The sequence below is a fragment of the Papaver somniferum genome, chromosome 11 (genome assembly GCF_003573695.1).
Source record: "Papaver somniferum cultivar HN1 chromosome 11, ASM357369v1, whole genome shotgun sequence".
Lineage (NCBI taxonomy): Eukaryota > Viridiplantae > Streptophyta > Magnoliopsida > Ranunculales > Papaveraceae > Papaver > Papaver somniferum.
The window spans coordinates 39,879,956-39,898,590 of NC_039368.1; the positions used below are offsets into that span (position 1 = coordinate 39,879,956).

General features: G+C 40.3%; 1 protein-coding gene across 1 annotated transcript; it reads left to right on the forward strand.

Moving 5' to 3' along the window:
• Nucleotides 1–13,047: 13,047 nt before the first annotated feature.
• LOC113323457 lies at nucleotides 13,048–14,975 on the forward strand. The gene is made up of 3 exons (XM_026571774.1): nucleotides 13,048–13,279; nucleotides 13,353–13,650; nucleotides 14,688–14,975. The coding sequence occupies exons 1-2, from the start codon at nucleotides 13,139–13,141 to the stop codon at nucleotides 13,596–13,598; spliced, it is 387 nt and encodes a 128-aa protein (XP_026427559.1). The 5' UTR covers nucleotides 13,048–13,138; the 3' UTR covers nucleotides 13,599–13,650; nucleotides 14,688–14,975.
• Nucleotides 14,976–18,635: the final 3,660 nt, after the last annotated feature.

Genomic DNA, 18,635 nt, shown 5'->3' on the forward strand with positions numbered 1-18,635 from the left:
CAAACTTTTAAGCTGCAATGATGAGGGGACATCTACAACATATCTTGGTATACAAAGTCAAAACTGTCGATGCAAATGGTGCTTCTAGTGGTACCTACTCAACAGGGAGTTATGAAGATAAATGGCTGGTTTACCATGGGAAAATGAACACTCAAGAGTTTACTTTACCGGTTCACCTTGCAGGGGTAATTTCAACTTTAAGACTCACATGGCAACAAAAAGGGCAGTGGGCTAGGCCAGACAGGTGTTTATGGGCCTCACATGGGTTTTCAGTGGCATTTTAGATACTGGTCTTCTGATGGGTGGCTCTCCGATTTTCGAAGTTGTTCACTTCACTCTCATCCTTGAGGACAAGGATGTTGTGATGGGGAAGGGGATGTCATGTACTGACTATGTTAGAGAGGGTGCCCATATCATGTTACCGTCAGTCTCTAGTAGTAGTTGTGTTTAGTAGTATTTACTGTAGGAATGGGTGCCTTTATAAATGTATATGAATGTTTAGATGAGAACCACATGGGTTAACACCGGTCGTTGGATGTTAGGATAGAAAAATGAGATTTATATGCTCTAGAGTCTGTAATGAAAGGATTATCCAATTTATGAATTAATGAACTAAAATTTAGTTTAGATCTCTTCTCCCTCTTAGGCTGGTTCTCTGAATCAGATTTTTCTATTCTTCAAAGGGGTTTATATCAAATTCAGGATCCAACCTTGTCATTATAACCAGGTACGTGACAGGACCCCACTTGCTGCTGCAATCCTGGCCGACGGGATCTTAATTTCTGCTGGGAAGATCGCGTCCGCGCCATAAACAAGTGAATAGGGAGAAACTCCAATGGAGCTTCTAGGTGATGTCCGATACGCCCATAGCGCCATGGTTATTGCTCGTGCCATTCTCTGGGATTGTCATGCACTGTTCGACTGAGAATCCGAATTAATGTTTTGTTGGTGCTCTCATTTTGTCCGTTCCCCTGGGGGTAATAAATGGTGGAGAAGACTTGTTTAATTCCATATTCCTCAAGCAACTCTCGTACTTGTTTGTTGGCGAAGGGAGTGCCGTTATCGGTAATAATATGTTTAGGCACGGCAAACCGACAAATGATGTACTCTTTAATGAACGCCGCAATCGTCGCTCTTATAGTCCGTCGTAGAGGAATGGCTTCAACCCACTTGGTGAAATATTCCGTTGCGGTTATGATATACTCATGCTGCTTCGATGACGGCAGATTGATCTTTCCAATGATGCCAAGTCCCCATCTATAAAACGGCCGCGGACTACTTATCGAGTGTAAATGAGTAGAAGGTGCATGAATGAGGTTTCCATGAATTTGACATTTGTGGCAGCTTTGAACAAATGCAGCTGCATCATCCTCCATGGTCGGCCAATAGTATTTCTCGTATATCTGGAGAAACCGTTTCTTCTTCCCTTGATGTTCCCCTTCATGCATTTCCTTCAATATAATTGGAATCTCTGCCTCATCCAGGCACTGTAATAGATCACCTCCAAAGCTTTTACGATACATGATCCCTTTGTGAAATACAAATATCTTCACCTTTTGCTTTATCTTGACGGCATCCTTTCGGTTGGCGGGATCCATTCCGTCGCGAAGATATCTAATATACGGTTCTCTCCAGTCCCCAGAATGACTTACGCTGAAAATATCCAATTGATGTGGCGGTGCTTGACAATTTGAGAAAGACTTTTGGAGCAACCGAGATTGAGTTTCCATTTCCGTCCAGTAATAGCCAAGGTGTTGAAGACGACGATAGAGCGTTACCACCAATGTTTGTCCGAAAATTTCGCCATGAACGCGGTTAAGTTACAACTGTGCTTCTTCATATCGGAGACATCTTGACAGGGAGACATCCGGGTTTCGATGGTATAACATACCATGAAGCATGAAGAAGTTGTACAGGGTTTTGAGGCTGACCTTTCCTTGAGAAAGCGAGCTGTTGAGCTCTTGAACGATCAGAGTTCGCCAATCACAGGTTTCAGTGTCCTTGCTTTGCGAAAGCCATATTGACTCTACTATCCTCCTTTTCACCGTTAAAGTTTCTTCTAAGCCTTCGAACTGCAACTTGGATGCTAGTGTGGCTAAACAATCGGCGTGCCTGTTGTTGCTGCGGCCGACATGAGTTATGGTTACATCAGCAAAGTAATTTAGCAACCTTTGGGCCTCGGATCTGTACGGGGCCAGTGTTACTTCCTTTAGCGCGTATACTCCATTCATTTGATTAACCAGTAACTTAGAGTCACCTCTTATTTCCAGGCGTGCGACCCCTGCCTGCTTGGCTAATGACAGTCCTATGAGGAAGGCTTCATATTCTGCTGAATTGTTAGTGCACTGAAAGTCTAGCTTGAAGGAATGCAAGAAGACTGCACCGTTTGGAGATACTAGGAATACACCCGCCCCTCCGGTATTATTGCTAGGGGTGGCGGAGGCATCAAAATACAGTAGCCACGCTTCTCCTTCGATAACAGATATCTATGGAAATTCTGCGGGAAGATCTTCGTGTAGTGCAGTGGTGCCCTCTCTCGGGAATGCTTCTAGTAAATCTGCGACTGCTTGCCCTTTGATAACTCTTGGTGATGCGCACGTTATATCCAACTCTGACATTTGGAGGAGCCGTTTGGCCGGTCTTCCCATCAAGACCGGTTTTGAAAGAAAAAACTTCGCATGATCAGATTTAGATATGACCACTACCTTGTTGGATAGCAGGTAATGTCTGAACTTCTGAATGGAATGGATTAGGGCTAAGCATGCCTTTTATGCTTTGGGATATCTGAGTTCAGCGTTTCTCAAAATTCGATTGAAATAGTATATAGAATGTTCAACTCCTTCATCATCCTCTTGAGCGAGCAGAGCTCCGACGACGATATCACTAAAAGCAGTGTAGAGGAACAGCGGTCTCCTCTACGTAGGAGATTTCGTGACGGCTGGAGACGACAATATTTGTTGAATCTTCCGAAACGCCTCCTGTTATAGTGCGGTCCAGAAGAAACTTGCTCCCTTTCTCAGCAAGGAGGTAAATGAAGCAACAAGCTGGGCTAAACCAGGTATAAAACGTCGAATGTAGTTCACCTTGCCCATGAAGCTTTGGATCTCTTTCACAGTTCGCGGAGGCATCGTCGTGAGGATGGCTTGGGTCTTGGATGGATCCACTTTGATTCCCTCAGCAGTCACCTGGAATCCCAGAAATTTGCCTGAAGAAACGCCAGAAGCGCATTTCAAAGGATTCATCTTCAATTTGTATTCGCGTCACCTCTTGAACACCTGTCATAGGACTCCTGTATCGGCCGCTCGGGTTTTTGATTTGACTACTATATCATCCACATAGTCTTCAACTTGCTTATGCATCATGTCGTGGAAGATTGTCGTCATGACGCGTTGATACGTTGCACCGGCATTCTTTAAACCAAATGGCATTACAGTATAATAAAAATTTCCGAGAGGAGTTCGAAAAGCTGTCTTACTTGCATCAGGCTCATACATCTTTATTTGATTGTAGCCGCTATATCCATCCATGAAGGAGAACATGCCGTGTCCGCTGGTGGCATCTACTAACATGTCGATGTTAGGAAGCGGAAAATCATCTTTGGGGCAGAATCTATTCAAATCTCTGAAATACACATATCACCTGATTTGTCCGTTCTTCTTTTTTACCGGAACCACATTAGCCAACCAGGTTGGATGATGAATGGGTTTAATAAATCCAGCAGCCAGCAATTTCTGAATCTCAATCTTAATTTGTTCCTCTACCTTGTGTCTAAATTTCCTTGGAGATTTTTTAACCGGCTTGGATCCAGGTATGACATGTAGATGATGGGTGACCAATGTTTCATCTAGACTGGGAATTTCTTCATACGTCCAAGCGAATATGTCCTGGTACTCTTTAAGAAGGTCTACGAGCTTCGTGCGCTCATCTGTACATAAAGCTGAGATGATGGAGATAGGTCTAGGAGATTCCTCATTCCCGATGTTAACAATTTCGAGCTCATCAGTTGTGGAGTTGGTCACATCCTGTAGCTGTCGTGGAGCGTCTAACACTTCTTCTCGTGGATCGTCGTTGTTGAGCATTCCGTTGGGCGGAGAGACCGGGTGACACTCTCCCCTGCTAATTTCTAACAGCGGCGCCGACACATAATTTTCCCTTTCTGATCACGGCTCGCCTCAAAATTTCGCTCTCTTAGTGTGAGCATGGGATGCGCCTTCAGACGATGAAGAAGAACTAATACGTCTTATCAGCAGAGATGTATCATGAGACTTGGTCCTTAATGATGCAAGTCGGTCTTCTTCCTGGATCGATGCACACGTAGGGAATGGGGTGCAATAAACTTTGTCTGATTGATCCCGTAGGAATTCCTTTGGTTCGAGCAATTCCGCTCCACATATCGGTGCGTAAGGAGACAACGATGCAGGAATACAGACAACTTATTTGTTTAGCATAGTCTTCAGGAATTGGTGATAGTCAAGGGGACGATCCTATTGTCGTGAAGCCATGGTCTCCCCAGTATCATATGGTAGTCCGGCTCCTTTTCTATAACTTCGAATTTCACCTTAGACTGGACTGGCCCTACAGATAAATTCAGATTGACATACCCGTACGTGTTGGTTTGGTTTCCTTCAAAGTATGTCATCGTGGTAGGTTGTCGCACGATCTTGTTTGGGAGAACCTTGGACGTCCTGAGAGTCTTGAGAGTAATCACGTTCGAAGATGCTCCCGTGTCGATGAGGGCCCTTTTGAATTCTGAATCCTTGATGCGTGCAGTAAAGTGTAGGGCCCGGTTGTGACCTTCTTCCGCCATCATGTCTTCTTCTGTAAATGTGACATTATTCACAGACATCTATGGTGTTTTCGAGGCTTCCGGGCGCAAAGGGGTTAAATGTACGTCTAGGGATATCTGGTTGATTGCAGCAAACATCTCCGCCCGCTGATTCTTCAAGAGGTGTAGAAGTTCGCACAAACTTTCCACTAGAGAAGCTGCTTCTTGGTCCATCGACCTCTAGTTCATAGTGAAACTATTGACTTGAGGAGGATCTTTGCGAGGATTAGTCCCCAGTGTAGAAATCTCTGCGACAGAAGAACCGCTCATATCCGATATCATCTTGATGAGGAAATCGAGTATGACGTTTATTGTTTTCTTGATCAGATCTATGTTCTTCGTGTGAATCTCTTGCACCCGTGCTAACTCGATCAATGTTGGGATTCTTCCGTTGGTTACACCACCAGATACACCGTCGGGAAAATGGGCATCTTAATTGGAGGAACTTCGACTAGAATTTGAAGTTGTTGGGATAGTCTTAAGACCAACCATTTTGAAATAAAAAAAATGGAATTGGGCATTGAAGAAATTGACTTCACAACCGAGAGATTAATCTCCCACTGTGGTCGCCAGTTGTTTATGGTGAAAACTGTTTCTCCTGGTTTTGGTAAATTTGGGTGTGTATGGATGGGAAAAAAATCTAAACCCTAAAAAACTGCACTGCACGGGAGTACTTTAGATTCGAGAGATCAATCTGTACAATTCTGGCCTAAACCAAGAAATGGCCGTTCCAGACTTGCTTCGGTCACAAAGTGAAGGAGATGGGGTTGATCTTAGGGAGGGAAGCGAAGAAGGTGTTGAGATTGTGAAGATGTTGGCTGTTTATGACTTGTATCAGAATGTTGAACTGACTTGCATAATGTAAGCTATCAGTTCTGGGTGTTTTCTGAATACGTTGTTAACAACAACTTGGTTTTCTGTGTTGTTGGAAATAGGTCAGAGAACCTATTTATACAAGTCATTTGAGAGCAATCCTCATCTCGTAGGAAGTGGAGGAAGTTAAGTGATGTAGTAGTGGGGTCGTGTAGGGATGGTGATTGTCACATGATCATGCCTTTGCCCACTTCCCTCATCACTGTTAACCGCCCATCATTTCCTAACACGTTCTCGTAATGAGCGCGTTGCGAGCCACAAGTTGTAAACCGCCAGACCAATACCCCAGTAAGTATCCCCCAGTTTGTGACATATTTGACATCTCGAGTGAGTGTGTCAAGTCGTGGGACCTGCCGCAAAAATAACATATGGTGCTATTAGGTTAAATAACTAAGTTATTTATGGAATTGATATTCATAAAATATCGTACATGCTCGATGCATGTAATCCATCGCTTTTAAGCAAGCAGCTCAAAACAATCGATATGCATGAAGCATCGTTGTTTGAAAGCTTGATTGAATAAGTCGCGGATTGAGCGTCTTAAAATGGAATAATGCCAGACTTCCTTTAGGTGATCGTTTGAGGGACGCGTAAACAAGCCATCATTTGGTCGATCACTCCCTGTGGAAGAGAGGCGGCTGATGGTCGTCATGCTACTTTGCAGGTTTGCTGGAAATAAATCTTCATCATCCAATTATGGATGGACGAGATAATTTACGGCAGTTGCGCATTGTCGTTGATAAATTTTAGGGTTTAGGAACCGTGCGTCGTCCCTACTTTGGCCAACCGAATTCAAGCACTGAGTGCTAATCCACACGAGCCGATCGGGCATGCATGGAGGCAGGCTGCCGGTGTGCATGTCTACACCTTTTGGTTCATCAAAAATCAGATCTAGGAAACTCAATTAGACCGGCGAAGATTAGTGGTCACGATCAATTTGCGACACAAATACATTGCCGTAAAACACAAATTAGGGTTTGAAGGCCGCGTGACCTATCACCTTTTAGGCGTGCGTTTCGAGGCACCTGGCCCTGGTTTGCATTGGACGGCAGGTCACATGTAAAGGTGGGCCAATGGTGGACATGTTAACACCTTTGGGACCACCTGAATCTATATCTACACCATTCGTTTAGGCTGGCGAAGATGGATGTTCGTGATCAATTTAAGACGGAAGCATGTTGTCGTAAACCCTAATTAGGGTTTTGAGACAGCCACGTCCACACGAGTTTGACCAAGCGGTTTGGCATGCCGTTGGCTTCCCTTTGGGAAATCGATCACGTGTGGACAATATTGGGCTGGCGGTGAACTTGTGCTCACCTTCCTGATGGTCCAAAATGCGATCTAAGCCATCCAAATAGGCTGGCTAAGTTGGATGATCGTGATCGATTTAAGACGCTAGTGTACTTCCGCGACCCAAGCATCACGCCTGCCATGGTTCTGGAAATCGATTCATTGCTCTATGGCCCCACCGTGGGCAAGCCGTTCGGGTGAGGAGAAAGTGGGGTCCCCACTGTGCATGCCAGCACTTCCTTGATCACTCATGGGATGATCTAATCCGTCTAACCAAGCTGGCGAAGTTAGACGGTTGCGATGATTTTAAGATTGTCTTGGACTGTCCAAGCTCGATCGAGCTTCTCCCAAACAGCGCGACCACTCTACCTAGGGTTGGCTTTTGACAGCGCTGGGAGATGCATGTGTGATGTTCGGTTGGTTAAGGCATTAGTGGGCCCGCCGGTGGTCATCACGATGATTACCTATTCCTGCCAGTGTTTTGCTAGGCTTTTTAAACTGCGTGGCCAAATTGTGTGGTCGTTATCGTTTCTAAGACCGATATGGACAATCTAGATTTCCCTTAAGGAAATTAAACATGTTCGATCGAGTTGTCTTTAATAAAAAGCGCGTCGATACGAGACTCTCTTTTTCAGAGAGTGATGTAGCCTGTGTGGGTATTTCATGCAGATCTCAATATTGGCTCTTCGAAAGATTCATGCTACTCTGCTGAGAGTGAACACTTAATCGTCATGTCATGTCAATGATGAGAGTTCGGCTGAGAACATAGCACGGAAAATACTAGGCAAATCATGCATTAACTAATAATGCTAACAAAATTCACAGAATATTTGGGATTGTTGTTGCACGCACCATTCTGAGTGAATTTCATGTATATATATTTAATTGCTTCAAATAAAGTGAAGAGGTTTTCTGCACTCATGATTTCTTAAGCGTCCTTTCCCTTTGCAGGGTGACAGCGCGTTAAATACTGGTTTTACAATTTTAGCCCTGAACCAAAATCCACCATCAACAACATGATCATCTTCCGTCAAGAATATAAGATGAACTTGGTTGAAGCGAAAGCTTACCAACACGTATTTCGAGAAATATGTAAGCTAGTTAAACTTAGCTCGAAATCTCAAATGTGTATAATCGAATACTATATAGTAATACGACTTTTGTCTCAATATAGGAGATAGAGTAGAAATAGACTTTTGTCTCCACATACCTTTTGTTGATTAAGTTCCACAAGCCCTCCTTAGTAGTTCTTTTTCTTCAATTGATGAACGCCGTGAAGTCTAATGCTCAACTACACAATCTATCCTAGTCCGAGACATCACTATAAGTAGACTAGTAATCAAGACTTATAGTAGACTAGAAATCAAGACTTATATTTTTGATCACTAACATTGAAAAACAAGCTTGAGATAGCAACGCTTGCGAGTTCGACCGAGTAGTGCTCTAAAACATGTTCGAATCATCAAATAACCATAAATAAAATAGGTATTAGAGCTGAGTTGTTTAGCTTCCAAAAGATAAATTAACAGTTGTACCCAAGAAATAATCAGTTAATAGGAACCAAGATTATTATCTACAAATTTTATTTCACCGAATTTGAAGACCTCGAATTGAAGCTTCAAAACATATATATTTACGACTAACTGTACAACACATAAGATGTTTGCAATGTTATTTACAATTGCAAGTTCCTAACCTTTTCCATGTTTGAAATGCATATGTGGAGGGCCTCTTAAAAACTACCATGAATCCGATGTTTTGGTGCAACATATGCATATCTAAAGTTATTGTGAACTTGATATGTAATCTCTTCAACGATTGAACACCAAAATCATCAAACCATTCAGGTAGTGAAGTTTTCTGTCACCACATTCCTTTGTTGTTTTTTTTTAATCATGATCCTACTAATACTTTTATGTTTTGATTCCATTTTTTATTTTTGTATCATTTTATTTTCAAAAATCTCCCTTACTCCGATTGCTTTTCGGTATATCGTAACACTAAAACTTCTAATTTAGGCTCTTTTCAATGTGCTCTTTAGATTGGAAGTATGTGTTTTATATGTCCCTATTGTAAATCCTTGTGGAAGTTTCTTATTTTGGGTTATGACTGATTTAGTTTTTGTGTAAGTTTAATTATGTAAGTTTAATTGTGTACTTTGTCTTTTCAATTTACATCACTGTATTTTTCCTTCCTCAGTTTATCTACTTAGTTTATTTCTAGTTTTACATCACTGTGTTTTAAGTTTATTTCCCGCTATTTTGTCTTTCTTGATTTAATACTTTTCCTTCCTCAATTGATAACTTCCATTTTAACATTCGATTTATGTTTATCCGTTTGGATAGTCACTATGCCTGCCATGTTGATTTTATGCAAACCCTTTAGATGGTTTTGTATGTTGGGTTAGATATACTCTCACAAAAAGTCTTTAGTCCCTGGTTTAAGTTGTGTTTAGCTGATTATAATTATGTTTGTTATCTTTGTTTAAAGTTAGCTTCATACATAGACACTCCATGACATCCCAATCAGTTGCACCCTTCAAAAGTTACCTTCTAAAATCACACTTAGCAATAAACATGGATCCACGCTCGATCGACGAGGGAAAAACATGTCCCCTTACAATTCAATTTACTAAGAAACCAGGATAGGTGATTCACGTTCACCAATGATGTCACAAGCATTTAACACATTTATCATTAACAAAAAGGTTACCCTCCAAAACCCGTGACTTATTTATAAATATGGTTGTGAATGTACCAATGTATAACTATAATGATAAGCTATGATGATTCCATCAACGACACTAGTTATCATTCGAGGGAATATAACATTTTTAACTTAAAAAATAAAATTAATACGTAAGTCCAATATGCGGCATTGAGAGATGGACACATCCAATAATTCCTCATGTATCCATGTAATATAATATGTATTATTTATGTCCATTTAACCTGATTATGTATCTTAATAATGATATACAGTACGGAGAATATTAAGCTAACACGGAGAAATGCTAATAATTGAAAAATGTTTGGAGTACGCAAGTACATTCACTTTTGAGACAGTCGTTGTTGTTTTAAATGTGTATTAACTTTAAAAGTAATCGGTTTGGGCGTCTAATGTAATTTATTAACTACAAAAAGGAAATCTAGTTTGATGTATTCAATTTGGATGCATCGGGCAAATTAAGGTCACCACATAAATGAAGTTGAATGACCACTGATACAAGTATTCTACGCATTTAATTGGATTTTGAGTCTTTGACAGTCCAAAATTTACACCAAAGGAATCCTTGGCTACATTCAGAGATTAGAGAGGTGGAAAAAGGTGGAAAAACGAATAGATGTTTTTCCTACAAACTGGGGTGCTGGATGAGAAGGGATGTGATTGTCTTGTATTCCTGTTGTTGAAACATGAACACGTAACTTTATTTCCAATTTAGCATATAACCAAAGCTACCTAAGATTATTAGCTTGTAAAACTTTTTGTGCCGTTTCGGCATGGGTCATTCCCTAGTCTTAATAAAATAAAATTTGAAACAAAGAATGAACAAATTAGATCAATATACATATATAACCTTTGGATTGGATATCCTGATTTCAATTGAATATAACCATCGTATTTCCTTCGAGAGAACTAAATTTTTCCAGATAATTCAACACCTCTTAGCAACCAAAATATATTTTATCATCTCTTTGTTTGTTATCATCTTTGGTTACAAATGAATAATCTCAGAAACCCATGATTCTTTGGGGATATTAATTAGAAGAGATTTACATAAACTAGCATGAAGCTATGTTGCGAGATGGAATTAATCTTAATGGATCTTAATTTTTGGATCGTAGACCTAATTAATAGATCTAAAAAACCGTAAAAAGTGTTAAAATTGAATAATATGGATCGAAATAAAAAATAGAAAAGAAACAACATTAAGTAGAAATTTAGAAACGATAAAAATAAAAAAGGATGATGAAAGATCGCGATATCCCAGTTGCATTTCTCCTCTTAACTATCCGTCTCCAACACTCAACTCTCAACCTGAAGAACAAAAGCACGATGTTACAAAATATGAGCATGTAAGGAAATAACAGTAAGAGCATACTGGCTTGTTAGTTGTTTTTTAGCTCAAAACATATCGATTATAATTTATGTCAGTTCTTGTGTTGTTTTAATCTTTTAGGTGCTCATGTTGATACTCAATTTTTTTTTTCTATATATATTCTAGTCTTTCTTTTGTTTGTTTGACGATGACAAACTTAGGAACTACATGTGTAAAAAGATCCCAGAACACCATGAATAGCTCCCTGCAAGCTTTATTGTAGTATTTTGACAGTCCTCTAGGGCTATAACCCATTGTGCGCTACCCGGGATGATGATTGAGGAATTTGTTTTATGTTTTTTTTTTGATTTAATTAACTTTCATTATGAATTAATAAACAACCAACAATATGGACGCAACATAAGGACATATCAAAATGAAATATATAAGTCTGGCCGGCACTTGCGCACATTAGGAAGGAACATAAGGACAAGTCAAAGTTAAGTACATAAGCCCGGACGACACTTGCACATATTAGGCCAACTCTTTAAATACACATGAAATCCATATTAGCCTAGGTCTCGGCCATTTGCACACTAAAGCTTCTCTGAGGTAGTCTAAACTACACCATTCACTTAACTTTGACAACACCAACAAAAAAAAAAACCTAATCAGTGAATCAAGAGAGTTTAATTTGAAAATCGAAGAACGCAAAGTTAAAGAAAACTCATAGCGATCTTATATTATCAACTGAATCCCCATGGTACTACGGTAGGATTACTTCAAAAAAAAAGCCTCATCATGCTTATTATATAAACTGGAAACTCACTGTCAAATTGACTGCATTACGGATGCATTTACATCCCTTTAAAAGTGAGTATAGGTATAAGGCCATTTTGATTTTTTTTAGTAAATTTGTGAATCGAACTACAAAAAAAACTAATTCCATTGAAAAAAAATTATGCTATAGAGTATCAAAAACAATTATTTTTCTACGATCGAATTAATAAAATGTTTAAAGTGGAAATGTTAAAAACTTAAAAAATGTTTGTTTGATTGTGGAAGCATCTTACACATGTAGGAGAATTACAATTTATTTTTAACCTCTTCAAGGAACAACATCAATGTGTGTGGCGAGTCTATAACCAATCACCCATAAAAGTAAAGTTTACAATGATGCGAGTCCATAACCAATCACACATGTAGAGAATTATACCTTATTTAGCTTGTAAAATTCTTTAAGGCACAACAACGATATATGTACATTGATGCGAGTCTATAACCATTCACCCGTAAAGATAAGCTTCATAAAACGAAACACAACGGTGAAAAAGAAAATTCACATGTAAAATTGAATATGAATTAATGAATGTTATTTATCTGGTTCATGTCATCACTGTGATTGATCTTATGTCCAGGTCTTCTGTTTTCATCGCTTGGAACCATGGCAAGACTGGGAACCATATTGCCAAGCGAAGTCTTTGTTGAGGACCGTGGCATCGTCATATGTTAGTCAGATTCTTCCTAGACAGTATTGTGAGTTTAGGACATGAGAAGACTTCTGCTCTAGAAAATTAAATGTTAACGAGATGTATGCTCATTAAAACCTTGTCAGGAAAATTATACAAGACAAAATCTGAAACAAAGGAAAAAGAGTGCAATTTTTGCATGAATGTTAACCCAACTATATGAGTTTACCCATAGGCCCAAAGCCCAAAGAAGACGTGTGGTTTTGCTGTTTAATATTCCCTCAGTTTCTAAAAAGTAGGCTTGTTTGATTTTCATAAAAATTAAGAAAACTAATCATTGGAGCCACTTTTCCATGTTTTTTCCTAATCTATCCTTTGGTCCCCAATCATTTGTTATTAGAGAAAAAAGAGAAAGAAGTGGTCCCTTTTTGTATTAGGAATTTAGGAGAGAAAATGGAGAGAGAGAAGTGATCCCTCTATAACTATAATAGTAAAATCATAACATTTGATTTTGTATATATATATATATATATATATATATATATATATGGAAACAAGCCTATTTAGAGACGGAGGGAGTATGTTTTAGGGTTTCTGATTTCTCCAGTATCAGTAGCAGAGTCTTGGAGGCGGATAACAAGAATGGCGATTAGAGTAATTTTGACCAAGATATCTTCTTTTGCTTCTTCGAAGACATCATCATTAGGTTTCATTGAAGGGACACAAAGGATTCGTCGTTACTGTTGGGATTTAGAAGGTTACCGCAGAAGAAAGATCGATAAGGTCTGAATTTCTTACTTCAAATCATAAATCTTTTTTTTTTTTGATTGATTGAATGTTTCATCTCCTTTTATAGGGGGTGGATTTGCCCTTTAAGGAGGATGCCTCTACGGAAGAAATGATAGCAGCACTCAATGCAATGAGTTGGGAGGATAAGTGCAAAATTAATTGGGACAAGTATTCAAAAAACAAACGTCCTTTTGAGGAAACTAGGACTGAGGATACGAAGGAAATTGAGAGGGTAATTTTGAAGTTGATGCGTGATGAGCACAAGGAGTTTGCGGGCAGTGTGGATGAACGAATTAGTGATATAGATGAGTAGGAGATATGGATGATGTTCAAAGGAAAGGTGTTAGTTCTACGAATAGTATAAGGTAAAATTGTTAATTCTGATCAATTTTATTATTTAATGTTCATAATCATTAGGAGTTTATTTGCTGTGCTTAACTGTCTTTGTAACTAGAAATCAGATTGTGTTTTTCTTCTGTATGTTCTGATCTTATACGACACCCACTCCCTCGGTTGTAAGTAAGTAAGTAAGTTTCCATCTTGAAGGATTATAAAATGTATGTTTTCATCTCAACTGTTTATGTATTTTTTTGGTGCCATTATTACGAAGATGTGAAGAGAAGCCATTAAAATAATAATCCCTTAACATCAGGTTGGGTACAAGGAACACTGAATTCAGGTTGTCTGACTAGTAAATCATTGGAAGATGGTGGCATTTTAGATTTATGCGTTCATTTGAGATATCGCTTACTTTCGTTTTGAAGTGTTCAATATTTTCCTTATCAGCACTGCAAGTGAAAATGAATTTCCTACCTGATAAGTCTGATACATGTTGTTTTTGGTTGATTTTTGAATTAGGATTTTTGGATAGACCTGGAACATAACATTTTCTTAATGAAGAATAAAGATAGAGAGAGTTGTACTAGTAATTATAGGGCTTCTGGTAGGAAATAAGTCGGTAAAAAGTCCATTCTGGTCTTGCCTAGCAGCGTTAATATTACATGCTACAAGCAATCCAAATTAAGGCACTCCCAATTGTAGACTTGTTCATAAGCATGCCATTGATATGTGGAATTACTTCCAAATTTAGCTTCTGCAAATTTAGCTTCTATAACTTAAGCTTCAAGGCACTTTAGGATGTCCATAATGTCGTGCATCAGTGTTCTGTGGTTATTGTATAAGTAGTATAGGGGTTTTAATTTTTGCAAGTTGAAACAAGACTAAGGTGTCCTTATGCCTTCGACATGTAGGAGTATTTTTGTTATTAGTGTTTAAATGTTGACCACAATCAGTATATGTATCATATTCTTGTGATTGATTGTTGTCTTTGTGGAATATGGAATACCTTGTATAGTTGGTTCAAATTTAACTTCTTTTTGTTTCTCATTGTTTATGTGATCAGGTTACTGGATTGCACGTATTCAAGAATTTGATTTCAAATGGTCTATTCACTATGTTTCAGTTATGGTAGCACCTGAGCCACAATGCTTTGAGGAAATAAAGAATAAAAGCTTGCTTGCTTGTTAGTTGTTTTTGAGCTCAAAACATTCCGACTATGATTTAGTAGTGTTGTTTTAATCTTTTAGGTGCTCATGTTGATACTCAAAAACTATATATATATTTATGTTTGTTCGATGAAGACAAACTGAGGAACTACATTTCCAGGTTATGTAGTCCTCGTTATTTCGTACTTAACGACCAGATTGAAGCGATATTATCAGTATCACCAATCTTTTACAGCTTACTGCCCGTCATATGGCTAATTCAAGAAGGTAACCTCTCAGTTTACACAAATGGATGGAGAATAACCCTTATCCAGAAAGTAGTACACTGCTATAATTTACATGGAAATGGAAAAGTCATGAATGAATGATGTTGACCTTTCAGATATTTTTGTACGGTTGGGTTCGAACCATTCCTCATTTGATCATCAGCTTTGCACGTATGGTCTTGAGTAGTAAACGCATACTTCTCCCCTGTTCTTGAACTGGCGCACTCTCCAAGTCCATTTGACGTGTGTCTACTCCAAGCTCTCCTTTAGGTTCCAGATATGTCCCCCACTTCCCAAGGCGCGCTCTTCTCCTTGCCTTTGGGCGCACTCTCCACGGCGCACTCTCCAAGTCCATTTGGCTGGCGTACTCTCCAAGTCCATTTGACGTGTGTCTATTCCAATTCATATACAAGGCGCACTCTTTTTTAGGTTCGAGATAATGTCCCCCACTTCCCAAGGCGCAGTCTCCTCCCTGCCTTTGGGCGTACCCTCACGGCGCACTCTCCAAGGCACACTCTCCAACTTTTCAAAGGCGTATTCTTTTGGCACTTTCTTCGGTTCTAGTCTATATTGTCTAGACATGCTCACTGGTTCACTTCTCTGAGCGTACCGTTTATCTTGGTTGTGAACACACTAATCACGAAGACATCAGAATGCTCACAACCAATTATCATAAAATAGAATAATTTGTGATGATGATATCTTAGTATTGATTCCTTGGCTCAAAACCTTCGGGTTTATCACAGCCTCATCCAACAACTCCATGCAGGGTGTTTGCGCACGGGATATAGATAAACACAAAGAAAACAAAACGGACAAGTAAAGATCCACGGGGTTTGACAGATATGAAGTGCTGAAATGTAAACAAGACCGAGGTTTACGTGGTTCAGCACTAAGGCCTACGTCCACGGGGTTTGTTGTTTCACTATGTTCTTCACGATTACAAGAGTAGTCGAATGACTTTTGGGTTTACATGTATTTTCCCTTCTAAAGGACTAACTTACACTCGTAATCTTTCTCTCTCCTTTCCTTCCTCCTCTTTTTCGATCCCCCTTCCCTCTTGGTGGAGAAGGGGTATTTATAGGGTTAGAGTGTGGGACCCATCTCTGAAGGCCGTTGGAACCTTATCTTCTAGTGTCTTGTGTCCATCACGCAGATGTCTGCGTTTGCCACTTGATCACGCAGAGACATCCTCGCTCGTCCCACGGATTGATCGACACGTATACTGCTCAGAGTGTTTAATGAGGGTGGTTGAGATGCCTGCTCGTGTCAGAAAAAATTTTCTGCCCCTGTCACGTCCGTGTCAGCTAACTTTCTCTCCACCGTTGATCTTAGCTTCTTTTGGGATGAGATAAAGTAACTCCTTGGGGTTTATTTGGTGTTACGTAGTACATCGTATTTTGATGTCTTGGCCTGCCTGCTTTCCACGTATTTTTCTATATACACGTGTCTGATGGTGAGATATATGTATACACAATTTGCCCCTTTTCTTCGGGCTTGAATGTTTAATGGGTGCACTGAAGAAAACAGTCGTTGCATATTCTTCTATCTCTCCTAATAACTTTTCCTAGATACTTGGGCACGTCTTTTATTTGTGCATTAACTGCTCATGTAACGGGCACGTTTCCCATTCCTTCATTAATTTCCTTCTCTTTCTTTCGGGTATATTAAGGAGAGAGAATTAATTTCATTCTTCCTAAACATTCTCTCAGTTTTAGTTCTTCGTTCTTCAGCCTTTAAATTCTCTGTCAGTCTTCATTCTTCAGCCCTTAAATTCTCTGTCAGTCTTCATTCTTCAGCCCTTAAATTCTCTTTCAGTCTTCATTCTTCAGCCCTTAAATTCTTTCCATTGAGCATTAATCACGTTTGCCTCCTCTTTATTTCTGATTTGTTCTTTCTGCTGCTGTTTTTGCTGGTAAGTTTTTCTTTTCTTTGTTTCCATGGTTTTACGTTATGTTGATTTGTAAATTTTCTGCTACTGTTGTTCCTTGTTTGTGATGAAGAAGTTCTTTCAATGATTGCATGCTAGTTTGCCCCTGTTCTTCGTCTTAAATCAAGGAGGCCATTGTTAGGGTCGGGATTTTATGGAATTTTGATCATGTACGCTAATTTTAGGGTTTCTGCGTTATCGTGTGTGGGTTTCTATTTATGTGGTTTTTTGATCGTTGGTAATGTCCTTGAGTTTTTTTTTGACTTGTTTATGATTAATCTTTTCGCAGCCATGTCTGACCGTCCGCGGCTTCCTGATCAGACTCTTGGTTCTGGTCTATCGAGATCTCCTCCGCGTAGAGAGTCTCAAGATGATGTTCGTAGAAGTCGAGTTTCTTCTGGGGCGAAGGCCTCATCTTCTAGGGAAGAGGTTCCTTCGACCAATCCTTCTGGGTCTCGAAGGGTTGTTGATCACGCGGTGTCTCGTCCGCGGGATGGTATTAGGAGTACGCAGTCACCGACCCGTGCTGTCTGTTTTGATGTTCCTCCCTTACGTTCTGTAGAGCCCGAGCGTCTGCCTCCCCCTCCTATAAGTTCATTTAGAGGGAAGAATACCAAAGGTAGTGTTCCGGTCAGCGATGCCAAGCTGAAGTATGTTCCCGGCACGGAGGGGTCTAGTCAGCGGAAACTTTTCCCGGACCGCGAGAGGATCAAGCGCGACCATGACTACGAGTGGAACGCTGCCGTTATCGAAGTGGTTGGTCCATGGGCGTACGGTTGGATTCCTGGTCCCCGCGGTTGGCGTCCTACTGAGAGTAGCAAGCCGCGTGAATCTCCTCCTGCTCGTTATGGAGATTTCTGTCCCTGGCGTTTAAACTTCGCAGGTATGAATTTTCCTTATGCCCTTGACGTCGTTGAGGTAGACGAGGAGGAAGGTTCTGGTGCTATACTTCCACCGAGGAGTGCCTCGACTGCTCAGGTACGCGGATTCTAGCTGCGCTTCTCTTTCTTTTAGAAATTCAACTGTTCGGGAAAAATAATTCTTTTGGTTTTTAGGTGTCGAAGAAGAAAAAGATTAAGCCGAAATAGTCTTCTACCATTGTGATGGGTGATGCTGAGGCCCATGAAGAAGTTACAAGTCCGGTGAACGAAGAGTTTGCTGAGGATGAGGAGATTACAGATGGGGAGGAACGTACTGGTACTTCCCCTATCAATGTTGAAAAAGAGGTCTGTGCGGGTCAAGATGGTGATGAAGGGAGAAACAACGCCGGTGTTATTGGTGATATTTCTGTCCCTGTTGAGGATGCCACGGAGACTCTCCCCACCCTTTCTCAAGAGTTTTCTTTTGATCGGCTGTATTCTACAGGGGAGTTTATGGATGATGCCCTCGATTTTCCTGAGGACTTCTCTATACTGTCCCCCAATGATGATTGGGATGTCCTCGGGGGTGCTAGTAACGGAGTTGCTGCTGTTCAAGATGGTGGCGCGGAGGAGCATGGTGTGCATGTGGATGCCGACATTTGTGCTGATGGGGCCACGTCAGAGAAGGGGAAGTCGGTGATTGATTCGCCTGCTGCGGATCTCCCTCATTCGCCAACATCTGAGGGTGAGGACGCCATAATGGATTGTCTCAAAGAAAAGAATCTGCTA

Bases quoted from the DNA above. Each gene is read 5' to 3' on its own strand.
- LOC113323457 (XM_026571774.1), top strand. From the start codon at position 13,139: ATGGCGATTAGAGTAATTTTGACCAAGATATCTTCTTTTGCTTCTTCG. The intron at 13,280-13,352 runs GTCTGAATTTCT...CTCCTTTTATAG, and splicing joins GCAGAAGAAAGATCGATAAG to GGGGTGGATTTGCCCTTTAA.